This window comes from Phlebotomus papatasi, chromosome 1 (genome assembly GCF_024763615.1).
Source record: "Phlebotomus papatasi isolate M1 chromosome 1, Ppap_2.1, whole genome shotgun sequence".
Lineage (NCBI taxonomy): Eukaryota > Metazoa > Arthropoda > Insecta > Diptera > Psychodidae > Phlebotomus > Phlebotomus papatasi.
The window spans coordinates 68015471-68035791 of record NC_077222.1 but is presented as its reverse complement, the minus strand read 5'-3'; the positions used below and the strand labels follow the sequence as shown (position 1 = coordinate 68035791).

Here is a 20321-nt window from a genome sequence, read left to right as displayed (position 1 = left end):
TGATCAAAAATGAATTTTTTTGCTCATATGAAAATAACTGAAGCGTGTGGTTTTATTTACCAACAAACAATTTACATAATACTCAAGCTCCCCCACTTGGGGTGTCGTGTCCGGTTCAGTCCAAGAGATACTCTCTTCCAACTGTCGTATATCTCTGTTGTCTCTTTTTGTGCCTCCGCGTGCGCGGAAGATGAGCTCAAGAGGGACCAAGTAAAAAACGAGTCTCAGAAATTCCAATACACAATTATTACTGTGGCAGAAGATTGTGATGAAGCCTTCGTGGGAAACAGGTTTCTTCCATTCTATTATTACTCTTCTTCATTCACCTGGACCCGAACATCTCAGCAACATTCTACAGAACAGACGATTCAGTTGATATTTCGGGAGTCACAAGGAAGGATGACAAGGTCTTGTTAGAGTCATTTTCCTCTAAAGATCGCCAATACCCCCAACGAGTTTGTGATCAAGTTTTAGTGCAACTCGGGCGGTGAATTTTTATTAGCGCTTGTTAGTGATTTTTGGACTCCAGCAAGGCTGTGCTGGAAGAGAATCTTGTGTGAGATCATTCAGTGTTCTGTGATCTGCGAAAAATGGTTGAAGTGGCATTTTATCAGAAATTCAAGAAGATACTGTTCTTCTGGAAGTACATCACAGTGGAACCATTGCTAGTATGTTGGCTCCTACCCGGTTTCTTTCTCATAGCTGCCATGGAGAATCTCGAGTTAGAAAAAACCTGCAGGGTTAACTTGGGCCTAGAAGATATCGTCTGCACAAATATGATCAACAGAACCATCCACAATATCGATTGTACAGATATCACAGCACCGGAAGTGAAAGTGATGAATATGACACAAGATGGAAATACGACCAGAGCAGAAGTTGTGCTAGTTAATGAAGATGGAGTGGTCAATCTGGATGTTCTCAAAGAAAGAGTTTGCTTAGCAGAAACTGAAAGTCAGAAGGTCGTTGCTCTGATCAAGGGATATCGGGCACCAATTGCTGCAATATTTCCCCTGATTATAGTCCTCTTTGCTGGAGGATGGAGTGACAAAAAGAGACTGAGGAAACCTTGTCTACTTCTGCCTATCATTGGAGAATTCCTCGGATGTCTAGGTACAGCTAAATCTTGCACAAATAGTGCCGAAGTGATAGTTTGATTGCTAATTTTTCTTATCATTTCTTATAAAGCACTCTTTATTGCTGCGATTTTCATGCTTCAGCTCCCGATGGAGTTTGCTGGAATCTTAGAGAAACTCTTCCCAGCTATGTGTGGAGGTTTTACATTAATGTTAATGGGAGTCTATAGCTATATGGCGGATATAACACCAGAAGAAGACAGAACTTTCAGGTATTTTTTGCACAAGGTCAAGAATGATCAAGAATATTTTCAAGTCTCGTTTTTATTCAAAAGAATTGAAAAAACAATGAAATTTATTTGGAATTATCATAATTCTCAAAGGTTATTAGAGAGAATTCATCAACTTCGTTCAAGGGATACCCCGGATATCTTTTAATCGTTTAATATTCCACTTTCCCTTCAAAATACATTTTTTTCTTTTCAATAAGTTTTTTTTAAAGAAAAAAAAATTTATCGCCTGTAAAATATTCTAAAGACGAAGAAAATCTCCAAGATTTATTCTTCTCTATAAAAAGCATAAAAGTTTTGTTTTTTTTTAAATTTCTAATCAAGTTTATAATCTTTTCCCCATTATATTTTGGCTTTTAAGCCACACAAGTGATTTTGAATAAAAAATTGCATACCAAATTCAAGATATCCAAGGGGGAGATATTTGGTGAAAATGTGTACACCACTTCCAGGCACTTCCACGATTTGTATGGAAGAGACCTTCGCACTTCCAGAACTTCGCAACACTCTCGAAAATAATGCAATACTTTCAGCACTTCTTGCACTTCATGCACTTCTCATACTTAGAAATAAATAATTTATTTATTATGATGAAAAATCTAATTAGGGTAAATTAAGCTAATTCAAAACTTGCTCCAAATGGAAATTTTTCGTTACTCCAAATTGGTCATTCGTCATTGTTTTCATGATTACAGTACTAAATTATATATTTATATATTTTCTGTACCACAGTTTCATTATTTAGTTAATTTTGCTCAAAATAAAGCGAAAATCCATTCATATTCACAAATTTTAATTTGTTAATTTCTCAGAAAAATTAAAAGTGTACTTTTTCACCATCGAATTTTTCATCGATTGACCATATTTTCCAATGAAAAACACAATGAGGTGACTGTTGTTTATTCGTTTTGTTTAACATTTAATGTCACATTCCTGGCTAATTTTAGTTAAATTAAGTGCTAATCATTGTTAACGGTACGTTAAGTTTTCAAATGAAATAATTACCTATTTCGTAAACAAAAATGGTTTTTCTGAAGTGTTTGCAAATGTTTCAATAGGAAACCCCGGAAATATGACTTTTTTTGGAGAGATTTTCTTATTGTTTTAGATGAAAAAGGAGAAAATACCAAGAATAAGAACAAATCCTGCACTCATGAGCAACTCAACAAGGTTTTGGAAGCCTTTCGTCGCGGTTTCACTTACACTGTTTGTCTCCAATTAGAAACTTTCCCTTGTGTCCATTTGGATTAATTTGTTTCCAATAGCAGCATTTTACATTCGCGTATTTTTTCTTGTATTTAAGAAGTTTTCAAATTATATTTAAAGAATTTTCACTAAACAGTAACATTCTAGAAGAGTCAAGGAGCAAATTTATGTAATTCTCTACAGAAAAAATTGAATTTAATGTGTTGAATCTTCTGTCAAAGTTAAAGCGTCTGCAAATGGTTTTGAATTAGGACATTTACCCTAAGGAAATTCTAAAAAAAAATCGCAAGAAATTTATTTTTACACATATTTTTTTTTTAAATTTTGCTTATATTTTGAATTTCTTGCACCAGATATTCTTGCATACTTTCAATATTTTAATATTGTCTGCGTTTTACGAAGGGGTATCAATATATTTTGAATTTTTCTAAGAAGCTGTGAAGCTACTTTTGGAAAAATACGTATTGTCGTTTGTAATTATTGAAACTATGCTGGAAAGTCCGTAAAAGTTCAAAAGTACGAGTGCAACAACTAATTCAGCACTTCAGACGTATCTTCACATTCTATTGAGCTTGATTCTCTCTCTGGTTTCAAAATCCTTTAAAATTAAAACATTTTGCACTCTTGGGAAAAGTTTTAGATAATTGCTAATCAACTTTTGCAACAAGCTTGGCTATTTTTCTAGGATCTTTTTAGCTATTTGTTGTATTAGATCAATTCCTCATCACCTGTCGCCAATCGATCCGCAAAAAAGATTTTTTTTATCGCAACATATCAGGAGAAAAATGGCCACAATCATAAAGTTATGCTTTTTCCTTTGAGTGAAAGAATGTGGCACCGACGTGCCGAGCTTTTAAACACATCCAAGCCTTTCTACATAGCGAAATACGATATAATTATTGTTTTCCGACATTTTAAAAATTTCTTCAATTGCTATCCACAAATTTTCTTCTTCTAGGATTCTCACAATATTAGCATCAATATTAGAGACCCTTTAAAATGAAATTGATATTTCGAAGAATAAATCCCTATTTCTAAATTTTCAAAGCCACTTTTCAATAATCCTTAGAGCAAGGACGAAATCTAAATAACCCCCAAAATGTTTCTTTAATGGAAGTACATCACTTAGACCTTTCCAAAATTAGTCTAGCATTACATATTACAAATGCACCTTTTCGTTCCTCATTTTGTAATAGTTCTCAAAAACACAAATCTACTTTTTTGAAGAATACTTTTAGCATCGAAGAGATATAAATACACTAAAATCTTTCCAGTAAATGCAAACAGGTAAACAAAAAATGGTAGAGGTAACCTATGGGATACCGCTTAAGGACATTCGCGAAAAAGTCCTACGAATACGATAAATTAGAAAAAATATATATATATTATATATCAAATTGATTGAAAGTCAACTGCAATGCTATGTCATTATTTGCGAGCCACTACACTACATGAATTTGTAATTCCTGCAAAAATTAGGGAAAATTATTGTTCAACTGAATATTTTCCTGGGAAAAATTACTACACAAATTAAGCTATAATAAGTTTGAGCGTATTTGCTCCATTTCATTGTAATAGCCGAACTTGAAAATTTCAACAAAGTTCTACAAATTATACTGTCGCTCGAATTAAAAATCTCAACTAAACTAACGTAGTATGAAAAATTCGTAATTATGCAAAAAAAAAACTTTATATTTGAACACTCCCACTTCCAAAGACTTCCAAGCACTTCATTTTCACCTGTACACCACTCCCGACCCTAATATCTCCCCCTTGAAGATATCGGAGGTGACCAAATCTTCATATAGCTCCCCCGTAAAGCCTGTTTTTTCTGGGGCTTGCATTTTAGGAATGACGGAATTTATCAAAAAAAAAAGAAAAGATGAGTGTCTTCTAGAGAAGTTTTTCTTCAGAATTTCAGAGAGCTTGAATGTTTACATCTACAATTTAAGCTTTTGCTATTGGCTCAGAGACTCAATTTGACGACCAATTCTCAGCATCCCTCGTAAAGATAATTGTTTCTTGTATCGTAAATTATCAGGTTTGGCGTTCTAGCCGTCTCCATCAGCATCATTCCAATAGCTGCAGTTCCTTGGAGTGGCTATCTGTTCGAGAAACTCGGATACGTTTGTGAGTCTCTCAGTCTTGAGTTGAGAAAAAAATCGAACAAAATGTGCTAAATTTGTTGTTTCTTTTTAGATCTCTTCACTTTATGCTTAGTGATTTATGTCATTGGCATCCTCTATACGATATTCTTCATAAAGGAGGTCCCAGCGTCGCGCCAGGAGGAGAAAAGCGACACAAATGGAGTAAATTTGGAAAATGGCCGGGAGATTTCAACGCCTGCGAAGAAGAAGAACGCGTTTTTAGAATTCTTTGATCCAACTCTTCTCAAGGACTGTATCAAGGTTTTGACGATAAAACGAGAAGGGAATAAGCAGCTATTGATCTGTCTCCTGATTGCTGTCTATTTCATCTTCTTGGGCCCTCCTCTGGGTGAAGCAGACTTTATCTACCCCTTCACCAGGAAAAGATTTAACTGGCAAGCAAACGAATATGTCCTCTTCCTCACATACAGCACCTTCATCGCTCTCGTTGGAACAGTGATTATGGTCAGTGTTGTAAGCAAATTCCTCAAGTGCTCAGACGCTCTGATTGGAGTCATTTCCACAGCTGGAACAGTAATCTCCAAGCCCATACTCGCCTTTGGAGCTACTGCAACTATGTACTACGTAGGAACCGTCGTTGATCTCTTCTTGGGCGTCCGAGCAATTGCCCTAAAGAGTATCATCTCGACCTTTGTAGAACCCAATGAAATTGGAAGGGTTTACTCAATTCTGGGCATCATGGAATCTCTAGTTCAGTTTATTTTCCCAGCCATGTACAGTGCAGTATACATAAATACTCTGGAAACTTTTGTTGGGGCCATGTATCTCTTTGGGGAAATATTTATAATTCCCGCTCTGCTCATCTTCATCTACCTCTACATTCAGCACAAGAGAAATCCCAAAACGAGCGATCAAAATCCTCAGGAAGAGAAAAATGATGACCAGAAAACTAATGGGGTGGCTCTTGAAGAGGAATCAACGTACATGTGAGCTTTAAATCGCACACTTTATATATTTTTTCAATAAAGAATACTCAACTTGTCTGTTAAAATTTACATTAATTGATTTTTTATATCTGATCTGAGATACATTATTAGCTTTAGATTCATTCATTATGTAAATTCAAGATTCATTCAAAAAATCATTATTCGGTTTAAAGCTGGCTATACACTAGACAAAACTTATTGCAATATTCCTTTTCAATATCCAATATTGACAAGGATTGCCTCAACATTGCAAAGATTTATTGACATAAGTTTCAATATTGAAGAAAATTGTCCAGTTTTTTCAATAATTTATTTCATTATTTTGAATGGCTACACACTAGGCCAAATAATGTCAATAAAAATTTTCAAAGTCACATTGAAATAAAATTTCAAAGAAACTCTAAATATCAAATTGATTTAATATTTTCTGCAATATTTTTTATTGGTCAGAAATCTACTTCGTTCATGACAGAACTGCTTGGATTTTCTTGTTCATGAATGAAAACACATCCAAGATAAAAATCCAAGTCAGGACACATTATCCCTGATTCCTCCAGAAAATCCCAGATTCTCGGGATTTCGCTGTACATTTTGTCAAATCTTCCCAAGAACCCAGCTTGGTTAGAACTTCTTACATGCTTACTGCAGGAAATCACAGTTCCTCTGGAATTTTGTTGTGCACTTGGTCGAATACACCCAGAATACCCAAATTGGTCAGAATATCGTCGGTTGCGGCTACCTCTGTCGTATCTGCATTTCTTTTGTGTCAGCATTTCACGCAAGAGGGGACGTCTGTATTGTAGTTGCTCCGAATGCAGATACAAAACAAATGCAGATACGACAGAGGTAGCCGCAACCGACGATATTTCTCCTAGTTCCTCCAGGATATCACAGATCTTCTGGGACTTTCTTTTGTATTTTGTCAAGAACACCCAAAATACCCAAATTGGTCAGAATGTTTCTCCTGGTTCCTTCAGGAAATCACAGAATATCTCAGAAGATCTGTGACTTGCTGGAGAAACCAGGAGAAATCTTCTGACAAACGTGGCTATTTTGGGTGTTATTGACAAAATACAGAAGAAAATCTCAGAAGATCTGTGATTTCCCGGAGGAACCAGTAGAAATCTTCTGACCAACATGAGTATTCCGGGCGTACTTCACAAAAGATACAACAAAATCCCAGAAGATCTGAAATTTTCTAGAGGAAGTAGGGGAGAAGTCCTGACAAAGATGGGTTTCTGGGAAGAATTGGGCAGGATATAGAGCAGAATCTTTGGTTCTATCTACGATGATAATTTGGAGATGTCTTTCTGTTCATAAACATGCTAATTCCAAGAGTTTTTCTATGTTTGAAAGGAACTGAATCTCTGACCTAAATGGTATTTTAATAAGTTGTAATATTGAAATTTTAATATTGAAGTCAATTTGCTTAGTGTGTAGGCAAATATTGAAATATTGGTTTCAATATTCGCTTCAATATTGAAGTTTTATTTCAATGTCACTTTGAAATGCTATTATTGCAATAATTTGCCTAATGTGTAGACAGCTTAACTGTGTTATCACACTTGCACATTAAAATTTTAATATGATTCATATTAATTGTCACTGGTGAGAGTCCAAATGTGTATTTTGTGTGTTTGAATCATTTTATATTCAAAATTTGATCTATTTGTTGATAAAAAGGTAGACTTGGCCCGCAAAATTTGATATAAATTGATTTATAGCATTAATACGAAAAATTAATGCGATTTTCTCTTTAATTTTTTAATGTGAAAAATATTTATGCTTTAGGTAAATTTAAACTTATTTTTGCAAGCCAAGTCCACTTCTTTATCAATAAATAGAAAAACCCCAAATATTACACAAATATAACATATTTGGATGCTCACAAGCGACAATTAATGTGAATCATATTAAAATTTTAATGTGCAAGTGTGATAATGCCGTAAGACAGTTAAATCTCATGATTTGAACTGTTATACGGATATTTAAAAAAAATTTCCCTGATTGGCAATTCCCTCGCAGCTGGCAACCCACTCGAAAATCGCAATAACTTTGGAAGAATTTTTTCATCGTGAGAAAAACAGAGAAAATGAGTGATAGATCCGGTCATTTTGGAGTGAATGGTGTGAAACCCAGTGGAATGGTTAATGGTGAAGTGAAACAGCCCTTTTTGATTGGGGTGGCTGGTGGAACGGCATCAGGAAAGGTGAATTACCAAGGATTGTGATTTGTGCAGAAAAATCGGTGAAAAATGCTAATATTTATTATTTTTCCGGACAGTCAACGGTATGTAAGAGGATTATGGAGCAACTGGGGCAAGCTGATATGGATCACACACAGAGACAGGTGAGAAAACTGGAAGAAAAAATGTCCTGAGGTCAAAGTGTGAGGTTAGGGAGAAACTCTGACAGACTTCTTTCCTGTCCGGCAGGTTGTGTGCATAAGTCAGGACAGTTTCTACCGCGAATTGACTGCAGCTGAAAAGGCCAAAGCCGAGAGGGGTGTGTACAATTTTGATCATCCTGATGCCTTCAATGAGGATCTCATGCTGAAGACACTGCAAGACATTTTGGCCGGAAAGAAGGTGGAAATTCCATCGTATGACTACCGCTCAAATTCCCTTCGTCCGGAACGACTCATCACCATCTATCCCGTGGACGTGGTGATGTTTGAGGGCATTCTGACCTTCTACTTCCCAGAAATTCGAGATTTATTCCACATGAAGTTATTTGTGGATACGGATTCGGACACTCGACTGGCTCGTAGGGTACCACGGGATGTCAATGAATGGGGCAGAGATCTGGATCAAGTGCTCAACTACTATCTGAACTACGTGAAGCCCGCCTTTGAGGAATTTTGCTCACCGGTGAATTCTAGTTTTCGAGTTTTTTTGACTGTTCTGCTAAAGACTAATTTTCTTCCTTTTTTTTGTTGCAGACAAAAAAATTCGCCGATGTTATCATTCCACGAGGAGCTGACAACACAGGTGTGTGTCTCTATGTTTAAGAGTGCAAGAAAATCAAGAAGCTTCCCAACACAGAACAAATTTTATTTGAATTTGAGAGTTATCAGTTGATTTCTTATCTCCGTGTTTCTCCCACAAAAATTCGCCTTGTTTTGAGCGTATATATTGCAAATATTTACATACTTTATCACCAATTCATTTTTCCAGCTCAAATGCAAAGAAATATTTTGCTTTACTGAGCCAAAAAGCTATTTTTTCTCAGATCTTTGCTTCTGAGAAGAAATGGCGAAAAATTTGCATAGAGCTTCCTTGAAAAAAAAAACCAATTTAAAAATTTATTTTTTTAGTTCTTAAGTCAGGTTAATTTAACCAAAATAAACCGAGAAAATTAGCATGGACAATCTGCTTGTGTTTTTACAGTGGCAATAGACCTTATTGTGCTACACATCGGCGAATTGCTTCGTTCCGGAGGCTCCACAGCCAATCTGCCGCCTCTTTTCCCCATGCAACGGCGTGATCGAGAGCACTAATATCGATTAGATTTACTAACTTAACCAAGCGTTATACACTTAGTTTACTACTTAAAGAAAATGTATAAACCTCCCTTTAGAGGTGGCTTTTACTATAAATATCATTTTTTTTTTAGTTTTTACCAATTGTATATCAAATAAGTGAAATGTAGTTGAAAATGCTCTGTAATAATTAGTCACGCAAAATTTGCTGTAAAATCACCAAAAAAGTATCTGTAGTTTAATGTTTTTTTTTTTTTATTTTTTATTAAAGAACATTGTGTTTTTAGCATTTTAACTAATAAGAAAAAAAAAAGTTCTTGTAAGATTTGTCTTTTGGACATTTTATGATATGCGTTTTATTCTTGTTTCTCATTTAATTATTTTCTTTCTTTTTTTTATGGTAGTCAGAGCATTGATTTATTTGCTGTAGAAAATACCGATCGTCAGTGTATCAAGGGTAAATTTTTAGGCGTTCTTGTATACACGAAAAAAAAACGTATTTGCACAATTTATTGAAATAAAACAAAGAAAAAACAGGGCGAAATTTGTTCTGATAACTCTCAAATTATATCATTCCCGATTTATTTATTTTTTTCTACTTGTACTGAAATTTTTTTCTGGAAGAAATGATCTGTAAGAAGTTTACTTAAAAATACTGAGAAAAAAATGTTGTAAAATTAATTCAATCAGTGATTTTCTATTTTTTTCCCTTTAAATGTGAAAACTAATGAGGATTGTCCTACTCTGAAAAAAAATGTTTTGTCAAATTAACAAGACAAGTTTGTAAAAAGGATGTTCTTCCATACAGAATATGGAAAAGTTTTGTCAAATCGGCGACCAACTGGATCTTGTTAAAAGTTTGTGAAAAGGGTGTTTTTCCATATAAAATGCAAGAAAAAGTTTTGTCAAATTGGTAAATAACATCCTTTTGACAAAATTTCAACAAAATCCATTTGTTCCTTTAACAAAACATTTTTTTCAGAGTATGTTCTTATTTATATTCTATTTAAAGTTCTCTTTTAATGGGTTACGTGTGTCAAATAGACTAAAAAAAAGAATATTTTCTCTCATTCTTTTTCAACATTTATAAAAAATGTTTTTAATTCAAGCTCTTAAACATATAAAAGTGCAACATTAAAAATATTCTCTGAAATTTTAATTTAAAAATTCAGTCGTTGGGACCTGATTTTTGGACACGGTATTAGAAAAAAATTAAGTGGGAAATAACTTGAACTATGGGATAAATTATACCGGAGGCCGCTAAAATCCCGAAAGGGCCAAAATCCCGAATGTTCTTCAAAATCTTAAAAGGAATGAAATTATATGGAGAATGATGTGTAGGGGAAAGTGGGGTACCTTTGAATTGGGGCGCTTTAGAAAATTAGATTTTTTCACCTATTTTTAAAAAGAACTGAGCTATATCTTAATGTAATTTAGCTTAGCAGTTTGTAAAGTTAAATTATAGTATCATATCAAGGTTCAGTTCAATTTAAAGAGATGCCAAAGCGTCCCAGCATTACTGAATGCTCGAACTCATGAGATAGAGCTCACCGTGTAGTTTTTTTGCATAATCTTTTGGTATTACTGATCTACCAAAGATCAAATTGATTCATAAATCACAAAAGCATTTGAAAATAAAAAAAATCGGTACTTAACATCGTTAGCAGCCGGGTTAGAAATTTCAATACCATTCCAAAAAATTCAAATTTAACTAAATCGGGTGAAAAATGAGCCTTCCAAAGTGGTTGACCTTTGACATTCAATAATTCAAAATGGCGAATTTTCTGGTCATAGGTATGTCTGGGCGAAATGTTCGCCTGGACTAGCTCTAAATATCCAAAAATCATTGAAAAAGCTTGGGCAAATTTTGAGAAAAACCGAAAAAAATGGTTTTTAGAGGTGGGGAGGGCAATAGGGGAAAAACGTCTAGGGATATTGTTTTTTTTATTTATGATGAATTTTAAACAGACGGCTTATTGAAGTCTTCCCAAGGAAATTTACAAAGGAAAATCGAAGATTTTCTTTATCATTAAAAGCAAAACTGGAAACTATTATTCACTCTCTGACAACTAATCAAGAAGTTTATCAGCTATCTAAACCACCTAAACCATTTAAAATCCTAAAAATAGGATTTGAATAGAACTTATGCTGATTATTCATGTTTTTAGTCAAAAAACGTTTTTGTACATTTTGTCTAAATCTATCAAAATCGTTAAAATCCGTGCAGAAATAGACTAAAGAACAGAATTTCCTTGAACAACTGTTCCTAAGTAGATTATTTCCTAAAAATCTTAGTAAAAAAATTTATTGTTAATGTTTTTCATTAAGGCAAACACATAAATATTGGATTAGAATGAGGTTTTCGTGATTTTTCGAAAAAAAAATCTTGTTTTTTGTTTTCGAAAAACGTTTCTTTGGGGTATCCCCAAATTTATCATTCAATTTGGCCCTTATTTACTTAAATGCTGGCACCGCCCTTTGACAACGGTCGATGCAACCGACGATATGCTACAATCCGGAAACAGTTAATAGTTTTAGTAAGACAGAAATTGGAAAAACAAATAAACAGTGATGCCTTCGGAACACCTTTTAGCTCGGTATAATTTCATGAAATCAAAATTCACTTCTCTTTCTCTCTCAAAAGAATTGCATAGGTCTCTCTCACGCTTTCGGCCTCAAAACTGAACTGAACTAAATTTAATTTAGTGTGATGTTAAAAAGAAGAAGAAGAGTGCGAAAGAGTGGGATAGACGTATGGAGAGGCTTTAAGAAAGGGATGTGAATTTTGACTTTATGAAAGTTTTTGATCGAAAAAAATTATGGAGCTAAATAATATCACGATAAAGTTCAGTTCCATTTAAAAATAGGAGAAATAATTCAATTTTGAAACTGCCCCAATTCAAAAGTGCCTCACTTCCCCCTATTAGTATATTTTTTCTTCTTTCTCATTAGTAAAACATTCATATTAATTTAATTTTATGAAATTAACAATTAAGTTATTAAAACATAATACGGATTTGTAAACAAAACCACTTCCGAACCAGTAAAAAAACCAAATTTTAAAATTATTTTTACAAATCATTTCTTCTTGAATACTGAAATCTACAAAAAAATCATTTTTTTCCATTTTCTGTATCTTACCATAAAATATTACTCACTGAATGTGAATAAAAAATTATTTAAAGAGAATATTTTGTCGTTTTTTGGACAATTATTATGGTATTTTTGTTAATTGATTTAAATGTGTTTTGCAGTCGCTATTGAACTGATCGTTGAGCATATTCGGGAATTCCTCAACAATCGCTCTTCCGGCAGGAGTCAAGACTTCAATCTTTCATCTGCCGCTGCAAAACCTAAGAAGCCAGACAACATATCACCCCTCCAGAGGCTCCATTGAATTGTTCGCGGAAGGAACTGATATGTACAAATCGTTTCGAAAAAAATGCCTAATCACGTGAGAAAGATTCTGACCAAATGTTTGATATTTCAGCACCAAAAAAAGAACAAAAGGTAATTTAGAGCAATAATATCGCAGAATTTATCATTTGGATTTTAATAAGTTTTTGCGCGCGCTCTCTTTAAGACTTTTTAATCACCAATTTCTAGTCGCAATTGGCTATAAAGTAAAATTATATATTATTTTACTCACAAGTTATCTTTTTGAATTTATTATTCACCAAAAAATTATCTTGAATATTTTGAGAACTGATTATATTTACTCCCCTCCCCCCAAAGATATATTTATTAACTAAGCTTCAGCTTGTTAGATTCTATTGAGTGTTTTTTTTTTGATTTGGCGAAGAGAAGTAAACAAATTAATTTTGTAATACTTTTTTTCATTTGAAAATTACTTTTTTGGAATATTATTTTGGAAAAAAAAAATCAAAAAGAATTTTCTATATTTAAGATGTATTTATAGAAAATATTGTTGTTATATATCTGAGATAGAGAAAAAATTGTAGATAGGAATATATTTTAATAAAGAACGTGATTAAGTTTGTTTTGTGTTGACAAAAGAAATCCACTTTTATTTGATAAAACTTCCAATTTGGGAAAACAGAGAAATTACAGAGTTTGCTTAAGCTTAAGAATCAGTCATTCTTGAACACGGTCATAAAGTCATTTTTAGAGTGCTAAAGAACTTTCATTGTAGATTTTCTTTTTTTTCTATTTTTCTCCCTTTGGTTGTGGTTTGCAAAACAAATTTACCAATTGGATTTCTTCCTTAAGAATTACTGGTTGTCTAATGTGGTGCAAAAAGTCTCATTCTTAAGTATTTACAAATGTATTTAAGATCTACTGTTAACGATTAAGTACAAAAGGATACTTTTCTTTTTCTCTAAGGACGGCACTTTCTTAAGGCAACATTTTAGATTTGTGAGTCAATTATATTGCAACAATTTTTTTTTCTTTAAAATTATTCTTTTCTCAAAAGGACGGTTGTTTTTTTTTATACATTTTCCCAGAGTATTTTTTTCTTTATTTATTTATAGAATATTTTAATAAAAAGAAAATCAATAAACATGCCGTTCTATTCTCAATCTTCCTTTTTAATGAATTAACTAGAAAAGCTTTTCTCATTTTAGCTCTCGGATTAATTACAATTAAATTATTTAATAAATTCGCAGTTTAAACAAAAAGACTTTTCTCCCTGAAAACCCTTTTAAAAAAAATCCTACCATCAACCATTAAAACTGATTCAATGGCAAAAGGTTTCAGGTTTGAAAAAGTCAGAGACTGGCGAATTGTTTGAAGTAATTAAAAAAAATACTGACGTAAAGATATCAATCAGTACCAAAATCTTTTGTACAGTTGGATTTTTTCACATGATATTTGTCTTTTAAATTACCAATTTATAGCCTAATTCCCATTTTTCTCTCTCATTACAATTCTCACATTACTATCACCTAACATCTCTCTCCTACTTAACATTAACCCTAATCATAAGAGTAAAAAGTATATTTTTTTCCTTCAAAATTATTTAGAGAGAAATCATTTTAAAAAGAAAGTCAAGATGTTATTACAATTTAATTGGGTTGATGTTGACGGTAAGTTTGAGATTTATACGAAATTAACAATAAATTGAGTTTTTGTGAGCAATTTTTATCATATTTTCTGAAAATTGGAATCCGATTTATAAAAAATATATATAGTGTACAAATCTAAATAGAGACAGTACCTCTAAATCTCTTATAGTCGATGAGAATTACATTTTCTATAAAAATATGTTTTCTTCTTTAACCAAAAGACGAAGACACTAATATAGATTGATTTTATTCCAAAAATATTTTTTTTCAAAATCCTTAGCTTTTTTTATACAAAAAATATCGCATTTTATTCGTATAATACAGACCAAAATAGACGCAGTGGGAATTTCGATCAAGAGCACAAGATTTTTAAATAAGAAAATTCAAAATATCAAAGAAAAAATTTTTGGATAATATTGGTGTCTGAGGACGAAATGTCCGCCTTAGCCATGTCAAAAACATATCCAAAAATGGAAAGGACCGATGGTTTATTTCTTGAAATATTCCCAAAAGAGTGGTTTCTGGAGGAGAAGGAGTGGGATGAAAGGCAAATGCATGTGTTGTTTCGATTCGTTAGGTTGACTTTTGGGGGGTACTCAGAACAATAAAAGTCGCTAACTTTGTCTCTTTGGTCAGAAAATTGTTCACAAGAAATTCTGCTCTTCTGACCAGATTATTTGCACGTGTAAGAAGAGGTCGGACGTCTTTGAGATGTATGGATGAAATGTCCGCTAGGACACTCTCTAAAACATATCCAAAAATGAAATGCATCGATGGTCTGGTTCTTGATATATTCAAAAAAGAGTGGTTTCTGGAGGGGAATGGTAGACGCTGGGATGAAATTGAAGTGACATTTGGATTCCTTGGATCAACTTATGGAGGGATACTCAGAACATTCCAAGTCGATATCTTCATCAGTTTGTCCAGAAAAGGGGATAGAAGGATTTCTGTAATTTTTCCCTTCCGTTTATCATTTCAAAATTCTTGCAAAAGTCGATGAATAAAAAAAAGAGTGATGTCCAAAAAAAAAGTTCCTTCCATAAATTATACCCTTTCAGTCCCTCTAACAAACAGACCATGTGCGAGAATCGTGGGTCACTCCTGCTCCCAGCAGTGGATGGGCAAAAATGACGTTACAAAAAATGTCTTTTTCGACATAAGTGGTTCTGGATGACCATGGTTTACCCATAGCAGATTACATATCCCAGATTCTAAGAGCCAATGAGCCAAGCTTTCCAACAATAGTTCACTCATTGAATTATGTTCATCAGGAGTTGAGATATACCGCTCCAAACTTTTGACCTTTTCTACTGACAGAATATATGTGCTCATCTAATATTTCTAAACTATTTGGACTATCTCAACCATTTTTTTTTCAGTAGACAAGCATCCCTATAGTGTCTGTAAATTCCTATTGGTCTTGTCTTCTCAAGTCGAATATCTGATTAAAAAATTGCAGTGATTGGTGCTACCCCGTGTTTGGTGATGCCCCAGTTTCCCCTATATCATTCTTGATTTTTTGATGGGTCCAACACGATTGTACATCTATTTGACAACGAGTTATCAATTAAAAAAAATGTGTGAAGTGATTTAATTAGTAGGTAACCAATTACAAAAGTCTGAGCATCTCCCGAGAAGCTAGTACTGATTATTAAGAAAAATTAGAAAAATTGCTTTAAATAAAAACTGGGACAGATTTTTAATTCGTACGTCCGTTCCGTTCGTCGAAATTTCACATTAAAATTTTAAGATGAATTGCTCCTTAATTGATCACGTGTGCTATTTTGAGGCTTAAACTATTTGCATTGATGAATTTTCACTAATAAATTTGGTCCGCAAAAATACTTTTAAGTTATATTAACAGCATAAAGTTACTGATTTAAAAAAAAGAAAGTTAAACGAAAGAACGTATTAATTCGTGTCATTAATTTCAATTTTCTTGCAGTCAGAATCTTTTAAAATAAATTATTTATCGTCAAAAAATAGAGTAATTATAATGGATTAGTCATAAACTTTTTATAAGAGACCCCACTCTAGGGAATAATTCCCTAAGTTTCTCTAAATAAGAAAATCTGCAATTGGGAATGTCAAACAAGTTTCACTAGTACTAGAGAGTTGTAGACTCTTCAAAGACCTTTCATTTTCTTATTATGAAACTCTAAATATGTTCTGAAGAACCAGGGCTATGATCACTTTAGTACCAAAAAGAAATGAAAATTATTTTGCGTCTATAGATACAAAATGGTACCAATCGTACCAATGAGTCAGCATGAAAATAAGAATATAAATGAATACAATATTATAATTTGTATATATTGAAATAAAAAAGTTCAGGAACTGCAACTCCTCAGACATTTTCCTGATTTGAGCAATAGCAATCAATAAATGGAGTAGGGGAAAGCGCACTATCTTCGGACGATTTATGCTGCGTACAAATAATTTTTTTCAATGTGTTATAAATGAATTTGATTCATTATATATAATATATTTTAATAGGTAGTCCAATACCTCAAATTTTCAGGAAAGAGGTAAGGGTGAAATCCAAAAGGAACATAGAGAAAAAATGAATTGTCCGAAGCTTGAGTCGTCCGAGTCCGAAGGTAGCGCGCTTTTCCCTAATCTACATTTGTCAGTCTAAAAATTAAGGTTTTACAGCATCAGACATAAAACCCATTCAATATTCAATTTTAATCTTCAAACTGCGCAACATCAACCCAAAATCTTATTTTTTTCATAACCTACATTCTCCTCAATAATTCTCTACTCTACACATTTTACTGCTCGTACTCAAAGAGAGAGAGCAGTATATAATCCACTTTTTATATAGAAATCTTCTTTTCCCTCAAATATTGTCTTAATTTATCGTTATTTATATCACATAAAAATTCATTCAAGGCAACACGTCACATTTTCCAACTACTCGTCGAATAAATAAATGTTCATCTATCGTAAATCGAAATGTATAAAAAATAGTTAATGAAGAAGAAGGAAAAGATGCGCATCTTACTTTGCGCAAATCTTTTTTTAAGAGTCGAAAAAATGTGTTTGCGTTTTTTTTTTTTTTGTGGAATGTTTTCTGTCCTACTCGACATAATTCCTGGGCAGATGATTAGATGAAGAAGGGCACGCTCTTTCTCTAAATAAGCCTCTCTTCTGGTGGTGGCTTTAGCACATTATCCATCTCGAGGCGTGGATTGCAGTATTCCTGGGCTGATGGGCTGTATGTACCTCGGGTAGCTCTCTTATTGCGTGCCATCACGAGGAAAGCCGCCAGGAGAGCTCCACCGAGAGCCAGTAGCCCCACAACAATCGGCACTACGATTATTGCAATATCCGTAGGCGCGTAGCCACTCTGAATGGGCGTTGCCTGTTTATTTTGAAAAATCTATGTAAGTGATCTTCCCAAAATTCCCGCAAAAAAATCAATCCCTCTTAAGTGCAAGTGATTATAGATGAAGCAAGATAGAGACAGAGAAGATGATGACGGAGTGCTAAATGATCTTTTTTTTAGAGGAAATATGAGAGTGAATTTCTCACTGCGCGCTTTATGTACAAATACACATAAGCAGTGTAAGAATTAGTGTCCTAGAAGAGAGAAATATATGCCTGATAGATGGAAGAAAGTGCCAGGAAGAAGCAACCAAAAGCTCTTGGGAAAAATGTAATGGAATATGGAAGTGCAGGAAAAAGCGCAATAAAGAAACAATAAAAAAAACACTTACAATTTCAGAGCAGTTCCTTCCTGTGAATCCCTCTGTGCAATTGCAGATATACCCAGGCTGTTCTGCGCAGTTCTCAATGCAAACTCCACCATTGAGACAGATTTCCTCCTCCAGACAAGGATCAGGGAAATCACAGGCTCTTCCGCAGAGTCCCATTTGGCAGTTGCATCTACAAAGTAAAAAAAAAATACAACAATTTTTTCATTACCATTTCTTCGCAAGAAATTCACAGAATTTACTTGAAAGATCCTCGAGTATTGAGACACATTCCCCTTCCACCACACGTGATCCTTCCAGTGGCACATTCATCAATGTCATGATCGCAGTGAACCCCATCGAAACCAGTCCCTGAGCAATTGCATCTGTAGTCAGCAATGAGATCCATGCAGGAGCCACCATTCTGGCAAGGTTGAGAAGCACACTCATCGATGTCAATCTCACAGACTCTGCCAGTGAATCCCAGACTGCACTGGCATACAGGAGGTAGCTGTTGACGATTGAAAGGAAAAACCATTAGAATTTTTAAAGAGGATATTCATTAAAGTATCCTTACAGATGGTTCAGTGAAGCAAAATCCACCGTTGAGACAAGGTTCTTCCTGGCAGAATGGAATATCGCAGAGAGGACCTACGAATCCCGTCAAGCAGTTGCAAGTGAAGTTATTACCTGTTGTTCCATCTGGATATGACAAATAAATCCTACTATCAGTAATATTTCTTTTAAAATAATAAGATCAAAATTCTTGTGCATTATTATTATTGGAGCAATATGGAGAGAGTCTGTTTTTCTGATTGTCCGTCAAAGTCTATAAAGTTTGAAAAAAAAAATAGTCAAACTATTAGACATATCAACTTCCGTTTTTCGGTGACCTCCCATGAAAAAAGTTATCCCCAAATTTTTTTTCATCTAACTTCGACTCCATTTGAAAACGGCTTTCAATTTCTTATTGGAAATAATTTAGATGAACCTTTCGCCCTTATAAACCCACGACGTAAAAATTCACCATTTTGAATTTTTTAAGGTTAATTTTAAATCATTCTAAAGGGCTAATTTCTCAACCGATTTGGTCAATTTTGGTTTTTTTTGGAAAGGTCTCGAAATATCCAATTCTACTATATCGGTTTCTATCAGCAATGTATAGGTAAGGTGGGTAAGGTACTCAGTCCCGGGATTATGCACATTTTCGGGACCGAAAAAAAACACCGCGAAATGGCATTATGCATCGAAAAAAATTGCATACCTTCACGGGGTTTCTTTTCCATAAGTCGGCCGTAGAACGAATTTCGCGCGGAGTAAAAGTTGTTCAATAAATTGTTAGAATATTTAAAATTTTCACCGTAATAAAAGAAATTAAAGTTTTATTCTAAAAAATAAGAATAGTGTCCTCAAATTTTTCGCGTCGCAAAATAGTATACATTAAGGCGTACAGTAGAGCCTCGCTATAGTCCATATTTGGTTCCAGATTTGACACTTGGGTCGCACTATAGTCCCCATGTCATTTTTTAAAATTATCAACGACTTTTAGTACTGAAATTGCTCGACGGTTTCCACTTTCTTTGCGATTGTGGATCACATTTTTATTATGGATCACAATTATCACAACTAGTCAATTTAGTTTGCCAAAAATATTAAAATAATTATGACAACATTGCATGTCGCGTACTAACAAACATAAACCTAACTTAAAATCAGTATTTTGAAATCAACGGTCGATAAATTGTGGACTATAGAGCGATGGTCTATAGCGGGGTTCTACTGTATTTCAAAATGATTTCATAAATTGCCTCCCAAGGGTAGGCAAACTTGTATAATTGTATGTGGTGCATAATTCCGTCAGGTGCATAATATCGCTGTGCATTGCATAATGCCGGGACTGAGAGTGTATGCGTAAGGATAATTCACGGATACCTCTATCTCATGAGACCTCGAGCATGTCCGTCCATCTCCATCTGCCCATTTGAGAACCTGCGTGTTTAGCCGTTACCACGCCTAGAGCCCGAACGACTAAAGATATAAACTTGTGTCCCTGCCCGCCCCCCATATACGTCGACCCTGGGGCCATTAACATGTCCCTTATTTTCCCTCCACTCCTTCCCTTCCCCATTAAAATCATTTTTTTAGATTACTCGAAAACGTGACGTTTTGGATATGTTTTAGAGATTACCCAGGCGGACATTTCGACCTTGCACGAAAATACCGCTGAATCATTCCTAATAACGGTTTTTCAAGGTCAAAAATTTAATAGGCTCTAGAGAGCGCATTTCTTGACCGAATGGGGCCATGTTTAAGCTTGATGGAGAGATCTTGGAATTTCTGACAAGTCCCAACCGGTTCCAATCGGCTCATAACAACCGGTTCATAACCGATAGTTACTTTTATGCGAAATTGAATTGTATTTTGAGGTATTTTGGGGCAATGTTTTGAGT

The 20321-nt window shown here is 34.1% G+C and overlaps 3 protein-coding genes across 6 annotated transcripts in view; 2 read left to right on the top strand and 1 right to left on the bottom strand.

Annotated features, from left to right (window-relative positions):
* The first annotated feature begins 97 nt into the window (after positions 1-97).
* Positions 98-5735, top strand: LOC129798329 (proton-coupled folate transporter). Its single transcript, XM_055841440.1, has 4 exons — positions 98-1113; positions 1189-1348; positions 4614-4702; positions 4772-5735. The coding sequence occupies exons 1-4, from the start codon at positions 591-593 to the stop codon at positions 5668-5670; spliced, it is 1671 nt and encodes a 556-aa protein (XP_055697415.1). The 5' UTR covers positions 98-590; the 3' UTR covers positions 5671-5735.
* A 1936-nt stretch (positions 5736-7671) lies between these two features.
* Positions 7672-13166, top strand: LOC129798339 (uridine-cytidine kinase). 3 transcript variants are annotated; one of them, XM_055841451.1, is made up of 6 exons: positions 7686-7875; positions 7950-8015; positions 8101-8535; positions 8607-8655; positions 12401-12567; positions 12637-13166. In XM_055841451.1, exons 1-5 carry the CDS (start codon positions 7759-7761, stop codon positions 12541-12543), a joined length of 810 nt encoding a protein of 269 aa, XP_055697426.1. In that variant the 5' UTR covers positions 7686-7758; the 3' UTR covers positions 12544-12567; positions 12637-13166. The 3 variants fall into 3 exon arrangements, with proteins under 3 accessions (XP_055697436.1, XP_055697444.1, XP_055697426.1); XM_055841461.1 differs by having other exon boundaries at positions 7672-7875; positions 12401-13166; XM_055841469.1 differs by having other exon boundaries at positions 7672-7875; positions 9055-13166.
* The window catches only part of LOC129798315 (protein crumbs), a 49452-nt gene continuing 42273 nt past the window's right edge, over positions 13143-20321 (bottom strand). The window contains exons 8-11 of one of the 2 annotated variants that reach the window (XM_055841421.1): positions 18449-18573; positions 18135-18382; positions 17896-18064; positions 13143-17540 (exon numbers count right to left, since the gene is read on the bottom strand). In XM_055841421.1, the coding sequence (XP_055697396.1) occupies positions 17310-17540; positions 17896-18064; positions 18135-18382; positions 18449-18573 (773 nt within the window). In that variant the 3' untranslated portion in view covers positions 13143-17309. Of the gene's footprint in view, positions 17759-17895; positions 18065-18134; positions 18383-18448; positions 18574-20321 lie in introns of both variants that reach the window. The other variant, XM_055841429.1, reaches the window with a different exon arrangement.